Source organism: Thamnophis sirtalis, unplaced genomic scaffold (assembly GCF_051295495.1).
Source record: "Thamnophis sirtalis isolate CommonGarterSnake01/CBP01778 unplaced genomic scaffold, rThaSir2_p1.2 scaffold_5, whole genome shotgun sequence".
In the NCBI taxonomy this organism is placed as follows: Eukaryota; Metazoa; Chordata; class Lepidosauria; order Squamata; family Natricidae; genus Thamnophis; species Thamnophis sirtalis.
The window spans coordinates 110,135,348-110,160,109 of record NW_028261385.1 but is presented as its reverse complement, the minus strand read 5'-3'; the positions used below and the strand labels follow the sequence as shown (position 1 = coordinate 110,160,109).

Genomic DNA, 24,762 nt, shown 5'->3' with positions numbered 1-24,762 from the left:
AACTTTAGAATGGTGTTTAGATCAACTAAGATATTTGCGTGAAACTATGTGTTATATATCCCCCATCTTCCCACAACATACAGAAACTGTGTAAGAACATTATTCAAGCCAGTAAAAATGCACTGCAACCACCCAGAACCCCAGAAAAAGGAAAATAACCACCTATACAACATCTTCCAGCAAAATGAACACCCATATAACTTTATGAAAAAGCTGCCTAGCCGCTCAAGCCCTACAGCGCAACCAAAAAGCTATAAAAAGAATAACAGTACCATACATCAAAAACACCTCAGAAACAATCAACAGACTTACAACCACATGGCATTGTCATAGCACACAGAGCAATTAATATCCTCCTAAATACCTTTAGTAAATTAAATGGCCCAGTAGCGCAAGAAGAAAAAAAAATAAGTCATCTACAACATACATGTAAGAGGTAACAGTGACTATAACAACCACTATGTAGAACAGACAGGCACAAGAATAATAAGAATGCATCCATAAAACCAAATAACAGCTGGAAGACACAATTAAATTGCTTAACCTCACAACACATGGACAGATTCAACTATAGTGTCATTTGGGAAACTGGATGTACTATACCAAACTAAACCCCAAAACCGTAAGGAATGCCTGAAAGCTTAACATTCAGACAAATCAGATATCAATAAACACATAGAGATAAACCACATTTATACACCATTCAAAAGAGACAACAACAAAGCTAAGAAGGAAACAAAAAACCAGAACACATTATCTCCAACAACCAACATACAGATAAGCAAGGAATAATACTAGACAAACAAACAAGCAAAAAACAATAGCCTAATCAGGAATTATAAAATAGAAAAGCAGATTCCTACAGGCAAGCTACTGTATGTAAGCAGGCAGCAAATCCACAATCACTAGCACTGATGAGGTTACCTAGTTGGGTAATAAAATACCTCCAACCAAGCTCAGAGAACACCAAGGATTCCTCATTCAACCCTGAGCTACTTATTTCCATTCAATTGAAGCCATATAGTTTACAGTAAACTATTCTAATTTGGATCCAAACTTACATAACTACAAAGGGAAATAATGATTTAACATTGTTAGTCTGTTTTAATTCCTTTTTCCTTTGTATTCCAAACTCTGTAGTAGCTTAAGGAGCAAAGAAGAAGGTATAAATGTTTTTTTGAATTCAGTAACCATGAGAAACCTTATTTATTCTGCAATAATTTCAGATTTTCATTTCTGATCATGATTGGTCAATACTGTAATTTACCCTGATTTATCCACAATAAATTTGAATAGATTTTGAAGGTAATAAAATAGTTTTGGAGGCAAAAACGAAAATATAAAAGCAACAACTGAATACTGTATTTATTAGAAGAAAAAAATATGGTAATCAGATAGGTAATGAGAAAGCCAGTTTAATTATATTGGAGCTGTCTGGTAAGGTTAAACCTAAGACAAGAAGAAGGTGAAACAAGGGAAATACGGTACAATCGTACCCTGAATGCAGATTTAGTTTGAAAAATTAAGAATTTTGTCAAGGAATGGTTAATAGCAGTTAGACTTATATACTGCTTCATAGGGCTTTCAGCCCTCTCTAAGCGGTTTACAGAGTCAGCATATTGCTCCCAACAATCCGGGACCTCATTTTACCTACCTCGGAAGGATGGAAGGCTGAGTCAACCCTGAGCCGGTGAGATTTGAACAGCCGAACTGCAGTCAGCTGAAGTAGCCTGCAGTGCTGCATTTAACCACTGCGCCACCTTGGCTCTTCTTTGACAAATAGAAAATTCAAGGAAGAAGTATACATTCAACCTGATATAAAGAAAACATGGTTTAAAAGAACAGAATCCTGAAGCACCTAACAGAATAGGGGCATTTCCAGGATAGTCTGCAAGCTATTGGAGCATATACTGTAATTTAGGATGTCCTAAAAGCTATTTCGGAATACAGAAGAATTTGGGTCCATTAATGCTTTCCCAGTTCAGTTTATTCCCACAGCAACCCAAAAGTACATCTTATTCCTACAGGATTGTTATTGGAATAAACTGAAGAGAATGGCCTAGTAGGCAGCCTTGAGCTGGTGGAGAAAAGGTAGGATATAAATCTTTAAAAATACAATAAATAAGCTACCAAACCTGACTTCTTGTTTCCACATAAGATTCTTTTTGTTTATCCTTTGCAGTCTAAAGTACTTTGATGTCCCAGTATCCTTGCTTAACAACCACACTTTTGAATGGAACTTCATTGCTAAGCACTCAGATTGTTAAACAAAAATCACATAACTGTGATGGACTTACAACCACACTACCCCTTCAGTCATTAAGCAAAACATAATTGTCATTAAATGATACACCACATGAACACAACTTACAATTTTACTTCTACCTTCTCTATTAACTCTGTTTGCCACAAGTAGTGAAATACACAAATGATAATCACGACTACAGGGTGCTGCTATGTTCATAAATGCAAATATTGGTTGCAAAGCTTTTTTTAACATTATTATTTTGAACAGTCATTAAATGAGGCAGTTGATAAGTGAGAAGTACCTGTATGCTTTCTCCTCTTTTGTGTTACAGATAAATAAGGATCTTAATTAATTCCTATTAATTCATCCAATATGAACAGCTATCGTTAAAAGTATGCATGATTATTTGTTGAACATATGGCTTTCTTTCTCAATACAGGTTGATAAATTGGGAGGAGAAACAGAAATTAAGGTGTATTTTAACATTTTGACACACATATTTACTTCTGAGGTTCTTCAGAGCTTAATTTTTTTATGTATATGGATTCTCCTTTAAGGAGCTGCCCAGTAGGTAGCAATGAGGGAAAACAAGGCCATTTATTGTAATTGCTTTCTTTTCTTTCCAGTTCTTAAAATATTATATGATGGAATATATGTATTTCTATATATTTCTGGGGATGACTTATGGACTGAATGCTGCATGCTGCAGGAACAATTTAAACTCACTGCAAGCAACATATTCTACTTCTTTCATTCATTCTATTTTTCCACAGCTGCAAACCTGAAGAAGTAAGACTTTCATGAGTGTTGAGGAAAAATACCCAAAATTACTCTTCTGTGGCTAGAATAGAATAACAGAGTTTTGATCTTGAAGGTCTTCTAGTTCAACCTCCTGCTTAGGCAGGAAACCCTATCAGACAAACCCTTTCAGACAAATGGTTGCCCAATCTCTTCTTAAAAAGTTCCAGTGTTGGAGCACCCAGAACTTCTGGAGATGAGCCCTTCCACTGATAAATTATTCTAACTGTGAGAAAATTTCTCTTCAGTTTTAGATTGCTTCTCTCCTTGATTAGTTTCCACCCATTACTTCTTGACCTGCCTTCTGGTGCTTTGGAGAATAGCTTGACTCGCTCTTCTTTGTAGCAGCCCCTGAGATATTGGAATACTGATATCATGTCACCCCTAGTCCTTCTTCTCATTAAATAAAACTTACCCAATTTCAGCAACCGTTCTTTATACGTTTTAGCCTCCAGTCCCCTAATCACCTTTGTTGCTTTTCTCTGCACTCTTTCTAGTGTCTCAACATCTTTTTTACATCATGACAACCAAAATTGGATGCAGTATTCCCAGTGTGGACTTACCAAGGCATTATAAAGTGGTATTAACACTTTACGTAATCTTGATTCTGTCCCTCTGTTTATGCAACCTAGAACTGTGTTGGCTTTTTGGGGAGCTGCAGCACACTGCTGGCTCATATTTAAATGATTGTCCACTAGGATTCCAAGATCCCCCTCACAGTTACTACAATTGAATGAAATAGCACAGATACTGTACCTGTGCATTTTATTTTTCTTGCCTAAATGTAGAACCTTACTTTTTTCACCACTGAATTTCATTTTGTTAGATAGCCCCAATGTTCAAGTCTGTCAAGCTCCTTCTGAATCTTAAACCTATCTTCTGGAGTATTGTCTATTCCTGCCATCTTGGCATTGTCTGCAAATTCCCCATCCACTCATCCAAATCATTGATGAATATGTTGAAAAGTTCTGGGCCTAAAACAGAGACTTGGGGTACCCACTGCATACTTCCCTCCATGTAGATGCTGTTCCATTGAGGACTACACGTTCAGTGTGGTTGGTCAGCCAGTTACAAATCCATGTGGTGGTGATGCTGTCTAACCCACATTTTCTATCTTATCAAATAGTAGGTTTTATCAAATGCCTTACTGAATTCCAAGTAAATTATATCCACGGCATTCCTCCAGTGCACTAATTTTATCACTTTGTCAAAGAAAGCAATGCATTAAGGTTTTTGACAAACCTATGTTGGCTTTTGGTTATTACTTTGTTTGCTTCTAGGTGTTTGCTGACTCATTGCTTGATTATCTTTTCCAGAATCTTCTCAGGTATTGAGGTCAGGCCAGTGGTGGGATACGACCGGTACGCTCCGGTACAGACGTACCGGTGCCTGCTGGGAGCACCAGGTTCTGTTCCGGTATGGTGCACCCGAGGGCCCACCCGTCTGCCCGCCGTCCTTATCTGTATTTGAGCTGATCAGGGCTTCAGCACACGCCCACGCAGCGTATAGCGCCTGCGTGACGCTCCGCCGAGCAGCTGGAGCATCATGGGTGGTAAGTACGCATGCATGTGCTGCATGCGTGCATGTGGTGGACTACCAGCCCCATTGCACCGTACCGGTTGCACCGAGATCCGGAACCCATCACAGGGTCAGGCTGATAGGTCTGTAGTTTCCTGGATCTATTTTTTTCCCTTTTTTGAAGATGGGAACTATATCAGCTCTTTTCCAGTCCTCTGGCAGTTCCCCGGTGGTCCAGGATCTTTGAAAGATATAGTTCAGTGGTTCTGAGATCCATCTGGTCCTGGTGATTTGAACTTGTCTAGGGTACACAGGTTTTCCATTTTCTTCCCTATTTAACCTGTGTTCCTAATATGTTTTTTGCGGTGCTGTTTTTGATAGGTTGGACTGTTTTTTCCCTTTGTGTAAAGACATGCAAAAAAACAAGTTAAGTAGTTCTGCTTTCTCCCTGTTGCTTGTCACCTTCTTGCCACTGTCTCGCACTAATGGACCAATCATTTCCTTGAGTTTTTTCTTGTTTTTAACATGTTGGAAAAAGCTTTTTTTGTAATGTTTACTTTTGTTACAAGCCTTTGTTCATTATGAGCCTGATCTTTGCAGCCTCGGGCTATTTGCTGGTTTTCTGCCTTAGTTATGTGTCCCTCTTTGCACTTTTTATACTTGTCCTTTTTGTCTTTCAGTTTGTCAGAGAGTTCTTTATGCAGCCATGCTGGTTTCTTTTGATAGCTGTTATTTTTCTTCTTCGTTGGTATTGTGCTAGACTGAGCTTTTATAATATCTTTTCAAAATTTTCCAAGCTTCTTGAGTTGTTTTCCACTTGAGGATTCTCATCCATGGAATCTTACCCAAGCTCTCTCTAAGTTTATTGAGATTAGCTCTCTTAAGTCCAAGACTCTAGTTTGACTTTGTTCTATTGCTTGTGTTTGCATAATGTTGAATTCCAATATTGCATGATCTTACATAGACTCTATCTGGGTATCCTGACAAAGAATAGAAACCATAAGAATGAGTTGCTGTATTTTATATATTTATGTATGTTTTACTGTCATTTCATTAAAATATTTTTATTATAAACTAGCTGTACCCGGCCACGCATTGCTGTGGCCCAGTCTGGGCGTAGTGGGGCTGCAGGTGGGTGCTGCCGTTGGTCAGGCCTTTATTGCTGCTGGGCCAGGCGAGAATGGTTGGGGGAGACGGTGCCGGGGCTGTCAGCCTCGTGGAAGTTGTTGAGCATCTCCTTGGAGGAGCTGCGCTCAGGCTCCCCCAAGGTGGTGGCCTGGGAGAGTGAGACGTCCAGGATCTCGGAGGAGGAGAAGTCCTTGGTGTGCCACATCACGGGGCACCCAGGGGCCGCCCCAGCCCCGCTGCACCTCAGGCTGACACCATCGCTGCTGCTCCGTTGGAGCTGCCTTGGCGAGGCCATAGCTGACTCATTGTGAGGGGGGTGGAGAACGCGCGGACGGCTGGGCTGAGGAGACGCTCCACCTCCACCTCCTCTGGAGCTCCGTTGGGCTGGCTGGGGGTAGGCCGACTTAAGAGCAGGGGGAGGCGACTGAGGGATGGCGTAGGTGGCGCCCCGCCGCAGACAGCAAAGGCCCGGGGAAGGGGAGAGAGAGGAGGGGAGGGAGAGGCTGAAGGGCTTCAGCTGCCCTTGGCGGAAATGGCCGAAGCTCGTCAGAGAAGGGGGGAAAGAGGAAAGGGTGCGGCCGCAGCCCAGCCACACATATAAAGGGACCATCAGGACGAAGATGGAGAGAGGCCGAACTGTTCCGAATATACTATACTCACTAAATGAATGCTATGGTAAATGACACAGCTCAATTCCAACTCAATGTCACAAATAATTAAATCAAAATGAAAATAATTTGAAATCTATGAAAATTCGATATAACAATGCAATCGGAAACATTGAAATGGAATTATGAAATATTTAGTATAGTGTGTGTTGCTTTTACGTCCACCAGATGGCGGTGGAAACATTGAAATGGAATCATGAAATATTTAGTATGGTGTGTGTTGCTTTTATGTCCACCAGATGGCGCTGGTTTTCAAAAAAAATATGATTTTACAAAAAATCATGTTTTTACCTGTCACAGGTGTGACATCTATATAATATACGTATATAAAAACATTCGCGTATTCGAATGCAACATTGTGTCAAAATTTCAAAGCAATCAGTGAAGAACGGAGATTAGCGATTTTGAACAAACAACCATTACATTTTTATTTATATATAAGATATTTGTTTAAAAAGTTAAGCAAATTTGGAAGATGTCATTCACTGTGACTTTATCTTAAATCAAACATGTTCTTGGATTTCTCAATATTAAAAACAGATGTTTGAAGGAAAGGAAAAGCGTCTAGAATTGATTTCTGAGTTACGCACCACACATGCACTTCAGGAAGATGGACAGTTGTTGAAGAAGGCTGAAAAACAAGTGACTTTGGCCTTACAACGGCAGCGGGATTTGCATGAACATAAGGTTTGGCTATAAATGGAGATCATTGATTTTATAGTAAATTATTTTTGCAAAATATATGCAACAGAAGTTGATGATGGCAACTTCCCATCTAGGGAAGAATACAATATTCAGGGCAGAGTTTTCAACCAATTTCAGTCTTTGGTGTTAATTAGAATAGTTAGAAGGTTGTGATGAGTGTTAGGGAAGTTCATTCCTATGGTACATCAATCTATAATTTTACATCCCTGGGAAATCGCTTGTTCTGTTCAGTCCAACATCAAAATTGAAATACTAAAAATAAATATTCTAGTGTTCTTCAATGTTGTTATGTGAATTAAAGAGCAAATGTCTATGAAATATTTGTAAAAACTACAATAAAACTAAGCTAAAACATTAAAAGGAAAAAAATGAAGCTAATGTTTAAACATCTCAGAATTATTCCCCAATTATTTTTTGTAGTGGCTCAGTTAGGTAAACTGAGCTGAGAAATCATTAGAGAACATAGAGCATAACTATCAAATTCTCTAAATTTACAATATTTACTTTTTGTTGTTATATTATTTAGCACCTCTGAGGAAAACTTTGGAAGCCAATTGTTATTTGTGAAAATATGTAAAGACTTATATTGTTCAGGAAAGCCTGGTTATTTTCATAATATCAGAACTAACATAATTTCAGTCCCCCCTCAGAGTGTCAGATTCTGGTATCAGATTCAAGGCTTGGACATGAATCTCATTCAAAATGAGGTTGATGAATTTATGACTCACATTTTAGTATAATGCAGAGGGTTTTTTAAAACATTAGTTCTGAAAAGCAGATAAAATTATTGAAATGATAAACAAATTAAATAGGAATGAAATATTCCTGTACTCCCCTTAGATGTCTCTCATGGAAAAGCATTTGGCTCGTGTAGAAGGAAGAGTCCTTGTAAATATGTTGGATTTCCTCTCTAAAGAACTGATTCGACTACAGGATGAGCGGAGAATCCATGCTTTTGCTATGTTAGCAGAAAGGCAGCGTCGAATGCGGGAAGCAGAGGAAAGTGGACGTCGACAGGTGGAAGAGAGACGCAGACGTGAAGAGGATGAGATCTTTAGACAGGCAAGTGTGGGAAATACTATTAAATATGCTCAAGGGGGTTTAAGCTAGGCCATGGCACAATTGAATTTGTTCAGATTACCTCACCAATATGCCTTAATCCTGTGTCTAGTATGTGCAGAGGTAATGTTTCTGTGAAGACGACAAGGAGGAAGTCAAACTGCTGAATGTGGACATAACTTACTGCTGAAGTAGCATTGTATTATCATCTTCATCTCACATCATCCAGTTTTCCACTAAATGCTTCTTTAGCCTCTTCATTGGAGGATTAAATCTGGCTCATGCTCTGCATTTCATCACAATAGTAATGGGGTATTTCAGAGAGGGTGATTAAAGTACAATTACTTATTTACACAAGACCAATAGGAAACATTACAACAGTAAGATCAATAAGGAGGATTTACTTCCTTTAGAGACCTAGGAGTTGTCAATGGGTTAGTGTTGAATGTAGGCCACCTGGGAAGACCTCTTGGCTAGGCAGAGAAGGCAAAAAATATCCCCCAAATCACAATTTACGCGTATTATTATCAAGAAAAGTGTATGAAAATGTTTGTTTGTTTGTTTATTGGATTTATATTGCCACCATATTCTCCCATGACAACTCAAAGCGGCTTACAAAATATAAAACCTTAAAACAATAAAAAGTAACAAAAAGAATCAAATAAATTAATGTAGTACAATATAACAAAATCTCATCCCACACTCTGTCCCAGTGACAGCAGATCACAAGAGCCATTTAATGGGCTATATTCTTGACATTCTTGACATCTTCCAGAACTTAACTCAAGGCAGAATTTACTATCCCATATTGAATATGTTGTACATTTTTAAACAATTAGCTCTAGAAACATTCATTAAAAGACTATTGAAAGGAACAGGAGTCTGATGTGGTAGATTATGTTCTCCATGTGTAGTATAAAAAGTGAGTGAAGCAGGACAATTCCAAAGAAAAAGAATAGTGAAAAATGATCCAAATAATAAATTATTCCTAATATAAATATGCTTACAGCAGTGGGGAAAAATTCTGATTTCAGTTTTTTTCAGGTTGTTAAAGTACACCAAAAAACAGTTGATTCATATCTAGAAGACGTTATCTTGAACAGCATGGAGAATACAGCTGAAGAACAATCTAGGGAAGAGATTCAGAGAATAGCTGTAGAGATCAACAATATTGCTTATGAAATGGAAACACGGTATGTGCTCCGGAGGAAATAGCATTTATAAAGTGAACATAACAAAAGTGGTTATGGTACCATAACGGCAGATCTTCTGGTCTAGAGCAAACTAATTGCATATAAATAAGATTTTTATAATAAACAAAATGAATGTTTTAACAATTTTTTCTATCTCTGTGTGTACAGTATGGGTATTCAAAAAAAAAACAAAAAAAACCCCAACCCCTGAATTTCAGACTCTTTGGGAAATCTCTCTTTGTGTTCATTTGTGCTCAATAATCTTTCTTTTCTTTTTTGAAAGTTCTTTTCTGAACTTTCAAATAATCTGTTCTATTAACTCACTCCTTGTGTGATTTGAAGTTAACAGGCTATCACCTGTACATTTTTAAAGTGATCTCCCTTCTCTCTTCATGGAAAATAATGTGATTCAGTTTCTTCCATTTTCCTGAAGCAATATTTTTTCTTTTCATTTTAATAATTGTGTATGAAGATGAGATGTTACTGATCCTGTAATAGGATTGAAATAAATGTGGACCAAAGAATATTTCTTTTTCCAGATGCTTTTACCTGCGTTATTTGAACAGATGGTGAGGTTGTCTCATTGATTGGTACATGAATAACTTATACTCTTGGTATGAAAGAGAAACGAACTTTTTAAAAATGTCAAACATGCAACCATTTTCATTTATCTGATTTCCCCCCCTGTAGCCAGAGTAATTTACAGTCTGAAGAGATTGTGGCAGAGCTAGTTTATAGCTTCCTGATCCCTGAAGTGAAAAAAATGACCATTAAGGAGAAAGGTGAGGAAAAGAGCACCTTTTTACCTCTTGCTGTTAATTTGTATTCTGGCTGCTTTGTTCTATGCAATGCTTTATCTACTGAACAATTAATTCAAGGTAAGTAGATTATCAATAAACCTCCAGCAAATGATGGGTAACTTTGGTCCTTGATAAAACATGTTAACCAAAATAAATTTTGCAAAGAAACAGAATCTATTGGGTTCAGTCTGCCAATAATTGTGTAATGGGGTCTATAACTTAAAATTGTAGAGGTTTTTTTTAATCTTTGCAATTGTACAACCAGGCTGTGTGCCAGTACAAAGCACAGATCATTTGGATCAAGGCAGGAATCCTTATTCCATCCCAGACAAATGGTTGTCTAATCTTTTCTTGAAAACCACCCGCAGTGGAACACCCACAATTTCAGGAGGCAAGCTGTTCCACTGATTAATTCTTTTCACCGTCGGGAAATTTCTCCTTACTTTCAGGTTGGATCTCTCTTTGATGAATTTTCACCAATTGCTTCTTGTGCTGCCCCCAAGTGTTAATGAGAATGGATCGACCCCCTTCTTTATGACAACCCCTCAAGTGTTGGAAGGCTGCCGTTAGGTCTCATTAGGCTAAACATGCCTAGTTCCCTTAACCATTCATTATACTATTTAGCCTCCAGGTCCCTTATCTTTGTTACTCCTCTTTGTACTCTAGGACCTCAGCATATGTTTTATGTCCAGAATTAAATGCAATATTCCAGGTGTGGTCTTACCAGTGCAGTATACCAGTGGTACTATCACTTCTCATGATCTTGATGGTATCTTTCGCTGTTGATGCAGCCTAGGACTGCATTGGCTTTTTTGGCAACTGCAGCACACTGTGACTCATACTTAAATGGTGGTCCACTAGGACACCCACATCCCTCTCACAGGCACTACTGTTGAGCCAAGGACCACCTATTTTGTACGTGTGCATTTGTTTTTTTTCTGCCCAAGTTCAAGGACTTTGGAAATCATTAAGTTATGAAGTTAACTTTTATTTCTTTGGTCCTTGGTGCTAACCTTCATCTTGAGGAAATAATTGTAATTCCATATTATTGTGTTCATCTTCATTTTGAGGAAATACTTGTAATTCCATACAATTATTGGGAATTAGCTTTTAGTGTTACTTGTTTACTGCATTTTGCATGCTTATCTCACCATTATATTCTATATTTCAGATGCCTAGGCTTGTGGTTCAATATAGAGAAATAATTTCTACTTCATTAAGGGTCTGTTGGTACTTGTTTGATGAGAAAGAGCTAGTTATGTCACATCTCTTGCAGTAGAATGGCTGGCACATTCTAAAAAGTTGGGTGTCTATACTATCAGAACGTCATATTGCATTGAAATAGGTTTGGTTACAGTCCTGTGCTTTGGAAGATGGTTATCTTTATATGTGCATTTCTATGGAGAGGGCAGAAAAAAGGGTAACTGAATTTTGCCAAACCCATTGTTGGTCTCTCTCTCTTTTTCCATTTTTTTCTCAAAACAGTGAGACAGGCTCAGAGAAAGCATATTCATGCCGCTCATCAGATTATCCATGGAAACACAGAGACAGCAGTAGAACAGCTCTTTTCCCCAGAGTTTCAACAGGCAAGCAGTGTAGATATTCCTCAGATCGGATTGCTTTCTGTTACACCTATTGGTCAAGATGTTGCTAAGCAGCAGGAAATCAAGCCACCAGACAGTCAAAACCAGAAAGATAAAATGTAGGAAGCCAGCCCTTGCATTGAATCTGCCAGGTCTCCTGAACAATGAAGCAAAAATATGGTATGTTTAGATGAAGGTTCTTTCTTGCATTGCCTCCTTGAGGATACTACAGTGTGTCTCTCTAGTGAGTGCCTTCCAGTCAGCAACATTGTCAATAAACTACTGCTGCTTTAACTTTGAAATAGATGCAGTTTGATTATATGTGTGTAATTCTGCAAGGAAATGCTTTGGGAAAAAGCAAATCTGTTCACCACACTTGGGGCACAGGGATGGGGGGAAATTCAGACTGATAGAAGTGTCTTGACTCATCCTCCCGTGGGCTGAAAGAAAATTAGCAGTTCTTCAGTTATGATCCTATGCTCCAGCCACTAGGATCATCATTTCATGGAAATCAATCCCATTGGATACCATATGTGCCATTCTCCTGGGTGGACAAATTGTGCTTGTAAAAATATAGGCTAACATAAATATTCTTAAGAAGGCAAAACCTATATGATATTTAAATCAACTCACATGTTCTTTTATCTTAAAATTTCAGCAGGTATGGGGATTCTGCCACTTTCAACTCAATTTCAAAAGCTTTCATGCAAGCAAACAGTGGAGACTTTTTAGGCTATGTAATTTGCAGTTGGCAAAAAGAAAGAAACGAGATAGCCAAGCTTCCTTTAGCAAACAACTCCCCCCTAGACCAGTGGTTCTCAACCTGTGGGTCGCGACCCCTTTTGGGGTCGAAGAACCTTTTCACAGGGGTCGCTGAGGAGCCTCCCGCGGAGAGACTGGCGAGAAGCCAGCCCGAAGGAAAGGAGCGGCTCAGGTTCCCTGCGTGGCGGAAGCAGAGGTGTGGGGGGTGGGGTGGGGTGGGGAAAGTAAGAGCCGGAATGGAGGCTAGGAGGGAGAAGAGAGAGACACACGCAGCACAGAAGATGCTGGGAAAGCAGCTCACTCCGAGTGATGGAGGTTGATGGGTAGAGCTACGGAAGCCAAGAGATACCATTTCTGAGGTGTAGAACAAGGCGGGGAAAATAAAATAAAATAAATGTGGGATGCGTGTATGCTGAGATTCCCTATTAAGACTGTTACCCATGCTTAGTATGGGTGTCTTAATAGGCTTTGGCCCCTCTCTTGCGGCTCCCTGCTGACCCAATTGCGCAATCTGCTCTCCGCCCCGAGAAGGCATGAGCCGCTCACCTGCTTTTGCGATTCTTTTGTGATTCTGCATCATTCGCAGGCAACTCAGTGTTGAGAAGAGCTTCAGCCCTTTCTTGTGCTCATCTCTTGCGCGCGCAAGCAAAATACCCTCCTGGGTCAGGATCAAGGTGGAGGAGACTACTCTCTTCTCACTGTCGCCACTGCGCAATGAGGTGAGTAACTACATATGCAGCGCAGGAGACTCCTCAGCGCCAGACTCAGGCCAGCGCGAGCCGCGGTCCCCTTCATGTTGGCTCAGGAAGGAGGAGAATGGGAAGCAAGAGCAGCAGCTGGTTGGGTGCAGGGAGGGAAGAGCTCCAGGTCTCTCCTTGCGCAGGGCTCTGGAACTCTTCCCTCTCTGCATCCAGAGACGGCTGCTTTGACTCTCCTGAATCAACACGAAGGGGACCGACCTGAGTCTGGCGCTGAGTCTCCTGCGCAGTGCAGCCAGCTATAACGGGGGAGAGGTACCCTCAAATAATGCAGCCCCATACCATATAGGGCTTTGTAGCTTATTAGCAGGATTTTGAATTAAACCCAGAAGCAAACTGGCAACCAATGGAGAGGTGTAACATGCATTGATCCAGGGACACCCATAACTACCATATTTTGCCCCAGGAGGATTTGCAGTTTTCTAGCTACTTTTCAAGGCAGTCTATATAGAACACAAATTCAGAAATCCATATGGAAAACCAGGGTATGAGTGAGTTGGTATAGAGCCTTCAGATCCAGGATCGATGTCACTAACAAAGGACTTCCTACTCATGACTGACAATTGTCCATCAAACAAGAATAGTAAGTTAAGAAAAACATCATTTCCAGCGATGATGTCATAGAAGAACGAGTGAAGGAATGGCAGCTCCATTTTCTTTGCTCGAATTTTTGTGTTGGAGATACTGAAAAGGACATCGGACCCGGAGGGTACGGCAGGAGAGAGGGGAAGCTCGGGGAATGTTGTGGAGTTAGGCAATCTCCCAATCAAACCAGAAAAACCCCTTGAAACGAATGGAAAATAAATTGGCGCCCATGGCCAATTCAGAGCTGTGACGACCGCAATGAGGAAGAGAATATAAAGCAGCACGATAGCATCAGTGAGGAACAACATCTAAAAACGGTAAAGATTTTTCATATAACTGAGCTAGAAGTTTGAGGTGCAGAAGAAAGCCCAAGGGCAAGGCCCTATACTGATAGTGATGGCCGAGGTAATAAAACCTAAGGTACTGTCTGTGAAAATGAGAAATCGGTATATGAAGGTAGGCTTCCGTTAAATCAATGGAGGTGAGATAATCACCTTGCCTGATGCCTCCCAATATTGATTGTAAGGAATGCATCTTGAACCTCCTATATTTTATGAAATGGTTCAACCTTTTCAAATCAAGAATGGCTCTCTAGCCCCGAGGATTTAAGGATTACAAACAGTAAAGAATAAAAACCAGACCCTGTTGTTTAGGTACCGGTTGCATAGTCCTGATGTCCGGCAGGTGCTGGATTGCCTCCTGCATGAGGGCCTGTTTAGTCGGGTTTCTGGAGACTGGGCAAGTCCTGAAAAACCAGGGGGGGGGGCTGGAGAGAAATTCGAGGGAAAGTCCATTCCTGATCGTTTGCCTGACCCACTCATCAGATGTAATGACATCACATTGGTCTGCAAAAAAGGCCAGTGGGCCTCCAATGGGTGGGTCCGCCTCTTGAAATCTAGTTACGGCGGTAGGAGCAACCTCCACCACCACGGAACGGTCGCTTGGCCTTCCTTCCTCAATGGTTATGGTCAAACTGTTGTCTCTGACTAGGGGTATATCCGCCCTGCTGTCTAAACCCAGAGGATCTGTAGTTGGAACCACAAAAGGATGAACCATATTCCAGGTTCTGAAAGGACAAATTGAAGTCCTGGTTACAAAAGGCAGGGTGTCTCAGTTACAGGGCTGTCCGGGAAAACCCTTTCCTGGTGACTGTGGGGAGCACCTTTTGTCTTATTTTCAATCAAAAATGGATCAAGTGACTCTCCAAACAGTGAACCGCCCTTGAAAGGTGCTGATGCCAGGCGCCACTTATGGCATACATCTGCCTGCCATTAGCACAACCAGAGCAATCGGCGGGTAGCTACTGATGAAGACATGGCCCTGGCAGCAAATCTGGCTGAGATCAAGGTGGTGTCCAATGTAAATTGGACTGCCGCTACCAGTTTATTTAAATCCTGGTGGGCCCTGACATCTGCAATTGGAATGCATTGTTGTAGATCTTGCAGCCAAAGCAAGCAGGATCTGGTAAAAAAGGATGCTGTGGTAGGTTCTCTGATGGCCCAAGCAGCGGCCTGGTGACCCCATTATAAGGTAAGCTCCTCTTTTATCCTCGGGTTTTAGAGCATCCTCTGGGGCTCCTGGAAGGTTAGCCGAGGTATACAATGCTGTAACTGGGTATCTACAGCGGCTATAGGATCTAAGCCAGATCTTTATCTACATTAAAGAATTTCTTGTCAGTGGAATTCGGCATAGCGCCAGCCGTGGGAGAGGCCCACTGTTGCTGGACTAAGTCCACAGATATTTTGGGTGTAGGCATGTTATCAGCCTCAACAGTGGTTTCTGCAAAAACAGTCTCAGTCTGACTACATAGCAGTGCTGTGGTTGCCTTTGCCCCAAATTTGGCCGAAATTTTGGCTTTAAACAAAAGGAATTTGAAGAGGGAAGGCTGAAAGAGCCCCCAGAAGGCGGGCTGGTCGGGGGTCATGCTGTCCTGGGAGAGATCAGCCTCCCTAATCTCACCTTTCTCCGGTATCAATGCAACATCATCTTGGACAGGAACAGGTGACATGGAGCCAAGTTCAGGTGCGGTGTCCATCACCCACGCTGTGTGTGTGTAGGACCGTGTGCAGGATTAGGTGCGGTGCCCAATGTTGCATGCATGGAAGGCCCACGTGCCAGGGCACCCTCTCTCTGCTCCAATCCTGCTGCTATGCCTTTCTCAATGGCATTTGCTATTATAGCTTGCATATCTGGCATGCACATGGGCATGTACATTGGTGCCATAGAACATTAGTTCAAGGCCTGTAATGTAGAAGGTAAGGCATACTCTGGCCTATCGGCCCCAAAGGTAAGTCAAGTTTCCTTGGTGTGGTGAATCACGTAGGTCCTGTACAGACCCCCCGATTCCAGTGGTGTCAATGGGTAGCCTAAGATCAAGGGAGGCTTCCCTATCCTCTCTGCCTGCAGGTGACAATTGCAGTTGTAATCTTGATGAGGAACAGAGCCTCCTAGCAGGTGACAATGAAGCAGGGTTTTTTTGGCTAGAGGCTTTATTGTATATTTTTTCCAATACCTTCAACTCTGTTTTTCATACCTGGAGACAGACTTGGAGGTCTTTTGAGACCTAGAAGATTTAGCTGTTGCCTTGCCACCCTTCCTGTGAGACTTGCTTGTCCCTACTCTGGAGGAAACAGAATTGGAGATTTCCTGATCAGCTTTTGGGTCCCCTGTCACACTCTGCAGGCTGCCCTCCTGTTCAGATAAGGCTTCTTCAGACCTTAGAGCTCTTGTGGATGCCATTTTGAATTTCAGAGAAGTCTGGATAACAAAATGGTGCTTCCCACCTTTTTTAACGGCTCCTGAGGCTCCGCAATGGGGCTAGCCACAGATCACTTGTCCAATCGTTTAAAAGTGGATCCAAAGCCTTGACAAGCCCAAAACGTCTCAAGCCTTTTCAAGCCTCAGCAGGATTTTTAAAAATGCTGTTAATGCCTTTGGTAAAGTGCGGAGCTCTACCAGGCAGTCAGAAAGTTTTTAGCTTGTCCTCCTACAGCTTCGCAGGCCTACGCCATTCCCTAGGGGCTGCACTCAGAAATGGCCACCTCCAAGAAGGCTCAGGCCTCAGATCAAATCACCAATATCAGACAAATTTATATAAAATTGATCACTTATCTCAAGAATAGGCAATTTGCTATGGAGCAACTGGGTAATGCATCTGTGCTCACTGAGGAACTGGGTTGAAAGCTGGGTCTGCCTAGAAACGGGCGTGGCTTAACACTTATCAGACTCAGTCCTATCAGTGAGCAGATGAGGTCAACCCAGTCTGGATGATACCTCCACCACTCTGGAGAACAACACTTATTTCTGGTGATTGGAATCTATCACTAACTTGGGGAAGGCTGGCAAAGCTGGCAAGATTTTGGAAGACTATTCCACAAAATGGAAAATTTAGAACAACCAAATTCTTCCTGACAGAGCCAAATCACAATCTAAAAAGTTGAAGGGTAAAGTGGAAATGGAGTAACTTTTTTTTAAAAAAATCCTTACTATGGATTAAAACACTTCTGAGGTATAGAAAAATAAGCATTGAGAAGAATGTATATAAACACATTTGCAGTCAAAATGTGAAACTAAGAAAAATATAATGGAAAAGGGGTCTCTCACATGAAAACTAGGACACAGGAAGAGAAGAGAAAAAGACAGCATATCTAAGTAAGTTAGGAGAAATTAAAACAAGAAATCATTTTAGGAGAAGCAAAATAAAAGGCAGCAAGCAAGTGCTGATGGTATAGAAAAGCAGGGTGGGAGAAGAGGAGAGAAAACGTTGTCTGTAAACAAGCAAGCAATAAAGGATGGGTGTACTTCTGGTTCCAATCCATTTTAGCTAGATGAAGAGATGGCAAGAATCTGAAAATGAAGCTTCTATGCTTGTTTCAGTCCACTTCCTGTATGTTCCGATCCCATTTTGTCTTACTCTCGCTAGCAAGTGCTTTTATGATCAATAACAAATGAAGAGTCTCTGGCAATATATACATTTTATTGAAGCAATAGTCACATGATTTGTGCATCTAGCTTTCTAGAACATTGACAGAATAAATTTCAGCGGTCATCTGACCTAATTTTTTTGCTTGTGCAAATCAACATCACATTTGATAATACATTATCAAGGACCAAAGATCAGTTCAAAGATAATGTGTTGATATGTCAAAGGAACAGATCTGCCAGATATGAGAGGGTGCCCTCTTAGAACCAGCACCTGATCTAAGGAAATGCTTTAGAAAAGCCCTTAAGCCCACCCTCTGGGTGAACTGTTCAGCAGAGGCATATGTTATGATTTCTGTGAAAGACTTCCCTTGTTTCTCAATAAAAACACAACACGGGACCTGTTTTGGCTTCTAATAATATCATAACTTAAAGAAAAGATGCCAATTCCAAGCCTTGTTATTATTATAGTCCCTCCAACCCATCTTCTAATGGAGAAGAGGGAAAGGTCTAGAAAAGATGCCACACAATAGACAGGAAATATTTTGAAATAAAGACCACACACTATAATTTTTAAATTTCATGACCAGGCTAACCTACGTTTTATTTAATGCAAATTACAGTACCAGTTAACTATTTCTGAACCAAGTCACACAGAACATAATGTATTTACAAAGGAGCCGAAGGGAGGAGATAAAATAATGAACATTAAGCATACATACCACAAAAAGTTTATACTTAAAATGAAAAAGTAATCAGTCACAGAGGCATTCAAGTAGTAATAACGTTATACATGTTTTGCTTCTTTGAATCAAGACAGCTTTGCGTGTGTATGCAACAGTTTGTATACAACCCACAGTCCATTATATATATATTTAGAACTCTGCTTTTAAGATGAAAGTGATCACGTTAATTGTGTGTACAAGCCCAAGTGATCAGCAACATAGTACAAATGCAAATTTTACAAGCAAGCATATTATTTATATATATAAATGGTTTTTTGTGTTTTTTCCCAAAAAACCAATAACAAACAACACTAGGAAGAGACATATCTCAAGCTAACCCTTTAGGTACCAGTCATTTTGCTTTTATTGCCTTGTTGCAAAATGAAGCAAGGAATTAGTTCCTGTAGAAATATTAGGAATTAAAAGGAGTTCTGATGAGCACATCTGAAAAATATCAGTCCTGGGCTAGACAACAAACTGTGCTTTTTATTACTGGCTTTGATCTCTAGAGGCTAAGATATTTAATGGAGAAAAATGCTGATAACATTTTTAATTTGGGATTGTTTCAAATCAACACCAATTACAGACACCAACTATTTCTTGGCTTATTCATAGAAGGAACTTTGTTCAAGCACCAGCTAGATGACATTAAAATAATCTGTTTAAAAAACCCATAACATTGTTTGAAATGACATACTTCAAAATTAAGATTACTAGTGCCTTTTTTCTGATTTTTCAGTCTATGATAGAGAATATCATTAATGCCATTTTAGGATTATACACAACTGCAACGTAGACTAAGAGACTATAGGATACTTCATTTAAAACAAACCATAAAATTTAAATTCCGAGTGGACTGTCAGAAACAAAATACTTTCACTGACCTTTATGTCACCAGAAAAATGGCATCTTCTGTCTTACTGGAATGAACAGAAGATGGTTACAAAAAGCTTTTTAAAAAGCAACCTTTGGTTTGATAAAAAGTTCAGCATTTTGCCATTAAAAAAACCTCATGAAGAATATTAACAAGTTGAATATATATGAGCAGAGTTTTAAAATCAAGGCCCTTGTGCTGAGCACAAAAATTAACGTTCATAAAAAAATTGGCAAGTAAATGAGAACGGAGGCGCTAATCTACGTTAACAGACACTTAATACCACAACTTTCTTTCTGTCCAAAAAGGCTTGCTAGATTTTTAGATCTAAAATATACAGGTGCATATATGTGATCCCAGTTCTTCCCTCCCCAGTTACAGTTGCTTACTTATTTTACAATCTCCAATTCTGTCTCTGAATGAACAACATGGCCAAGCAAAAGCTTTAAGCAGCAGTGATCCAACAAGACCTACTGAAGAACATATTGGGCAATAATCTGTAAAAGATAAAGCTGTCATTTTAGATACCAAGATGTTATCTACATAATGAAACCGGTTATAGTGGGGATATGTTTAAATAAGTGAGCAAAAATACTGGGAAAATGGTGGCTATCCTGATGCTGCTGAGCCATAACTTGTTGCTACCGATTCAGCAGGACGAGCACAGCCATGGATGTTTGGACGCATTTTCTTTTAACTCTGCTACTGCCCATGAAATGGCTGAAAAAAGGAAAGCGTTATTTGCACATATGAGGCATCTGTTACAAAAAGAAAGAAAAAAATCATGGAAGCAAAGGCACTCCAAACTATATAGATACACTATACATTGCTAGAGTTATTGTTACAATAATACAGGCCAGTTATCTACTGTACATAGTTAGAATTATATGGCTTTAAAAAGCTTGTCTACATTTTGTCTGATTATTAAAACAAATTAACTGCCCTGAATGGTAACATTTGTTCATTAATAACAGTTCCTGTGTCCACTTATTTACATATAAAGCAATACAACTTAAAAGTTTAAGAACTAATGTACAAACTTGAATTTGGTGAGGAGCTTTTGTCAGTTTATTTACAAAAAATGATACTGAAAACACCTGGATCTAGATTTATATAAAATTTTGCTTGTAGTTCTGCCATGATCCTTAGGGGGGAAAAAACCAGGATCCTAGTTTTTACACACATACACACACACACACACACATTTAAAAAAAGTGTTAAAGCTTTTAATTATGCTCTTCTATTATTTAAACCAATGAAAATAATACAAAACCTCCTAAGATCTCCTCTTTCTGAATTCGGACCACAAAACTGAGCTTTGACTATGATGGTCGCACAGTCAATATGGAAGATGCCAGTGGGCTCAAGCCATTCAGCAAGAGAGTCTTCCAGGTCTCCCATCCATTATGGATTCTTTTCTGGCCTAGTTTTTTGAAAGACAGCTTCCCCTCTCATGGCTCTTAAAAATAGTTTAAGTTATGATTTGTGTGGTCTTTAAAGTCATCTGATTTTTTTTTTAGAGAAGCCACCATTTTTTCTGGCCATGCCCCATTCTCCATTTGAGACGCTACTTCTCTTCTCTCAATGACTTCACACCTAAAAAATGAATATAAACTACTTGCTCTCCTTGGTCCAAATCTAATTTCAAAAGGTTCACCAATGAAAGATATTGCAAGGTAAAGTGTATGTAATCTGATGTAAAGCTAAATAAGTACAGCTATCAAATCAAAGAGGAAGCTAGTCACAAGAACCCATTAGTGCTTAATGCATTAGTAATGACATTCTTTCTCAAAGTGTTTCAAGGCATATTGCTTTCATGTCACAGAGACCTTTGGCCACAATTTAATTGTTCAGAACAAAGACATAGGAAACAAGCATTTCTGCTTCTGGATGTAAAAAATAAAAGGTAGCACTATGTATATGCATGTGTGTACATGTATATAACACAATACGCACACACACACACATACACGACACCTGGAGCAAGTAATCTACTTGTCTAGAGATTTAATATTCTCCATTGTGACAAAAACAACTTCTGAAAACCAATAACCAAAAGTTAGAAAAAAGAGGCTGAAAAATATGAATTTAAATATAAACCAGGATTTAAATCTACTTGTTAAATAAATCTAACGACTTAAAAACACTGTATGCTATGAAAATAGTATGTCCATTCACATTATATTCTTGTTATCTTTTCCCCAGTGTTCTTCTTCAAGAAAGAAATCAACTTAGAATCAAAATGAATGAACAGAATGCAGGAGGATTTTTCTATTTTCTGCACATGGAGATATGCATACCTACTCCCACCTACTGAGGTGTGGATATGATTAGTCATGCTTTCTTCTATGCTATCCAGATTTTTTTAATATCCAACTCCTAAAACATTGGGATAGGTATATTCAAGCCAATAGTGTATGTCTGCAGAATTCTTCAAAGGCAAATGAAATTTAAGGTGATTTGTTCCTTATTTTTTCAAGCTTTTTTCCCACACTGTAACTTCCCTCCTCCTTCATAATTCCCTTTGGCAACTCAGCATATTGTAGCACCTCATCTTGTTCTTCCTCCTCACTTAACACCAAGACATTTAATTCCAGCAAATAATACTCAAGATGAGCAACTTCTGTTAAACTCCTAACCAAATTCAAGTTGTGCACTACACCAAAAATTGAAACATCACTTAAAAATACAAGGCTTCAGCAGAATGAGGGGTTTCTTTCTTTCCTTTTTTCTGGTATTGGCGGTGATTGTTGGAGGGTGTCAGATAAGATTCCTGATTCTAAAGTACACAACAGCAATTATCTGAAATTAGAAGATTGTCATGGGAAGAGAAATTGGTGTTCTAATAATCCATTTCCCTTTTCCCACCCCACTTATTCCCCTGCCCCAAAGAGCCTGCAGAGTGAGCATACAATGAAACTGGTTTTTTACAAGGTTAAATAAGAACAACAATTTTTAAAAATCCAACACTATAATGAACAGTTTTTCCCCTTCTTTTTACATTTTCTTTCCAAATGTAACCAGTATTGCTGAGTAAGACTCAAAATTACTGGTGATTGTTCCTGTACAAGCTGCTGCTTGAGATCAGTTCAGGTGGAGTTGGAAGCTGATGTTGAAGCTACATTATTGGTCTGAACTCGATCACCTGCACTGGCATCTGCAAATATCAGAAAAAAATATGAAAGAGATGGTTACATGTCAATAATATGAAGTTTTATGTACAAGCTTCTATTCTGCTTTTTGTCCCAGGAAGGATAAATTAACTAAGGAAAGTCCCAAATTTGTCATCTAGAAATGGCGTATTCCAGAGGGAATGGCATCTTTGGCACCAGAGCTTATAGTTCAGAATGTTTTTCATCTGCTGTTGAAAGGGAGAGGGAGATACACACACACACACACACACACACACACACACACACACACACACACACTCTTCATATATACAGTTCTATGTTTAGTTACTTCACATAATAGACCATGAGTTGTTAAAGATTTTGTCTGTAATCTGCCTAATGAGAGGATGATTTAATTCTACAAATGAAGCTAATATTGTCAGATGTAGAGGAGAAATGTTAGATAGCATTGGTAAAATAAATGTTCGCTCATTTTAGGAGCCAATTATAAAATCCATTCTTTATAACTGCAGAGTCCTACTAAGCCTCCCTACAGTGGCAGGGCAGTGTATGTGTGCCCATTTCCAGTTGCTCAGTTAAAACAAACAGGCTCTTTTAGGAATATATAAAAGTTATGTACAGGGATATCACTTGAGTATCAATGGCAAAGACATCCTTCATATTGCATGGAAGAAAGTTATTCCTGTATTTTGCTATGAAAACCATATTAATACACCAGAAAATGTGATGGTGGTACAGTGCATCTTGACAGGCTCCTGTAATGATATATGAAAAAGACCTGAAGAGACAGAATAGAAAAGTGCTACATGATGAATGGTCAGATAAGAGAGGGCATCCCCAACAGATGCATAATGGGTGGAGAAAGAGATTCCCTAGCTTCTCAGGCTATAAAGGAGACAGTGGGAGATCTGTTCTTTCACACTTGCAAAGTTTTTTTTTAATGTAGCTTTACCATAAAGTACAATTAGCTCATCTGGTTGTGTTTCCTGACTGGCCTACCTGGCAAAGCTGACAGCTCCTCAGACTGGATGATACTTAACACGTTACTGAGAACAGTTGAAAATCTATTGAAGTATTAACAGAGCTTGTCAGCTCTGTCTGGTTTGGCTTGACACTGCACAGGAATTCTGCCATTAAAAAAAGAAGGGGGGGGGATGAAAGGATGAAGGGCCAATAAAGCTTTGTATGTATGTGATAGGAAATCAGGAGGGGGGATGACAGGAGATAAGGAAAGGACTGGAGCAATCAGATTCTGTTTGTACAAGCACTCCACAGCCAGGCACCCTGAGAAATATCCTGATTGTCAACCTGGAGAGGAAACCATCTCTACAGTGTGAACCATGTGAACAATATAGGCTCAAAGGAGCAACCAGGGAGAGATTGAGGCCTGGGGGGAGAAAGCATCCTCAAAATCCCCTACTGGAGGTCTGGATCTATCTGGATAGCTGGAAGAAGACAACCCACCAAGACCCCGATGGTCCCTTGGGGTCGGGAAAAAGGAAGAATAAGAAGAGAAACCCATGGGAATGACATTCACCCATGGGGGTCATGGCAGCCGATGGCAAGAGACCCAAGTGGAGCTGGAGGAACTGGATGAAGAATCAAGTACATGTGAACTGGAGTGAGAGGACTGGATGCTGGAGCAAGCCGTAGGTTCCTGAGATGTTATTTTGGTACTCAAAGCTCGAGAAGCCCTAGCCTGGGGCCACATCCTGCTGACCAGCCAACTCTAGTGCCGGCAAGCGAGGGGCAACTACCTATGCCATTGCAATGGCGGCAGCAGCAGTGAGACTCTCAGCAACTGCAACCATCCTAGCGGCTGGCCCCACAGCTCAGCCTGCATCGGCTGCAGGAGCCGATGGTCTAAAAATAGCCACTGAAGGGACTAAGGTATGATGCGTGATCATGGCATTAAGAGGGATAACAGCTGAATGCATCGTCACCCTCCACAACAATGACATTTGGAGCTGAGAAATTCAACAATTTCATGGCTGCACTTCAGAAGTGCTTTGAACACCTTCTAGCCAATGGCAAAGCCAGAGATTGCATAAATGTTATCAGCTAAAGGCACAGCAAGGTGGCCGAGTACACCCAGGAGTTTCGTGACCTGGCCTGCTAACTGGCTAGAAGACCTCTTGATTGGATGTTTCCGAGACGGGGTAACTGATGAGGTCTACAACACCTGCATTTCTACAGCATGTCTCCTACCCCCAATGGCTGGTATGTATTACCAGAGGAAATGGAAATCGACCTGGCTCAATCCAAATACTGGCCGAGCTGTGAATTTTCTCCTGAAAAGAAAA

The 24,762-nt window shown here is 40.1% G+C and overlaps 2 protein-coding genes across 7 annotated transcripts in view; one reads left to right on the top strand and one right to left on the bottom strand.

The window, feature by feature from the left end:
• CFAP91 (cilia and flagella associated protein 91) overlaps nt 1-21,668 on the top strand; it is a 34,630-nt gene extending 12,962 nt beyond the window's left edge. Inside the window, exons 13-17 of one of the 3 annotated variants that reach the window (XM_087716526.1) lie at nt 6,901-7,047; nt 7,906-8,127; nt 9,169-9,317; nt 10,008-10,099; nt 21,531-21,668. In XM_087716526.1, coding sequence (XP_087572652.1) covers nt 6,901-7,047; nt 7,906-8,127; nt 9,169-9,317; nt 10,008-10,099; nt 21,531-21,571 — 651 coding nt within the window. In that variant the 3' untranslated portion in view covers nt 21,572-21,668. Of the gene's footprint in view, nt 1-6,900; nt 7,048-7,905; nt 8,128-9,158; nt 9,318-10,007; nt 10,100-11,602; nt 12,003-21,530 lie in introns of those variants that run through there. The other 2 variants (XM_014067477.2, XM_087716527.1) reach the window with 2 other exon arrangements.
• Nucleotides 18,297-24,762, bottom strand: part of GSK3B (glycogen synthase kinase 3 beta) — a 116,176-nt gene continuing 109,710 nt past the window's right edge. For all 4 annotated transcript variants that reach the window (XM_014066531.2, XM_014066532.2, XM_014066533.2 and 1 more), the window contains one exon: nt 18,297-22,482. In XM_014066531.2, the coding sequence (XP_013922006.1) occupies nt 22,415-22,482 (68 nt within the window). In that variant the 3' untranslated portion in view covers nt 18,297-22,414. The remainder of the gene's footprint in view (nt 22,483-24,762) is intronic.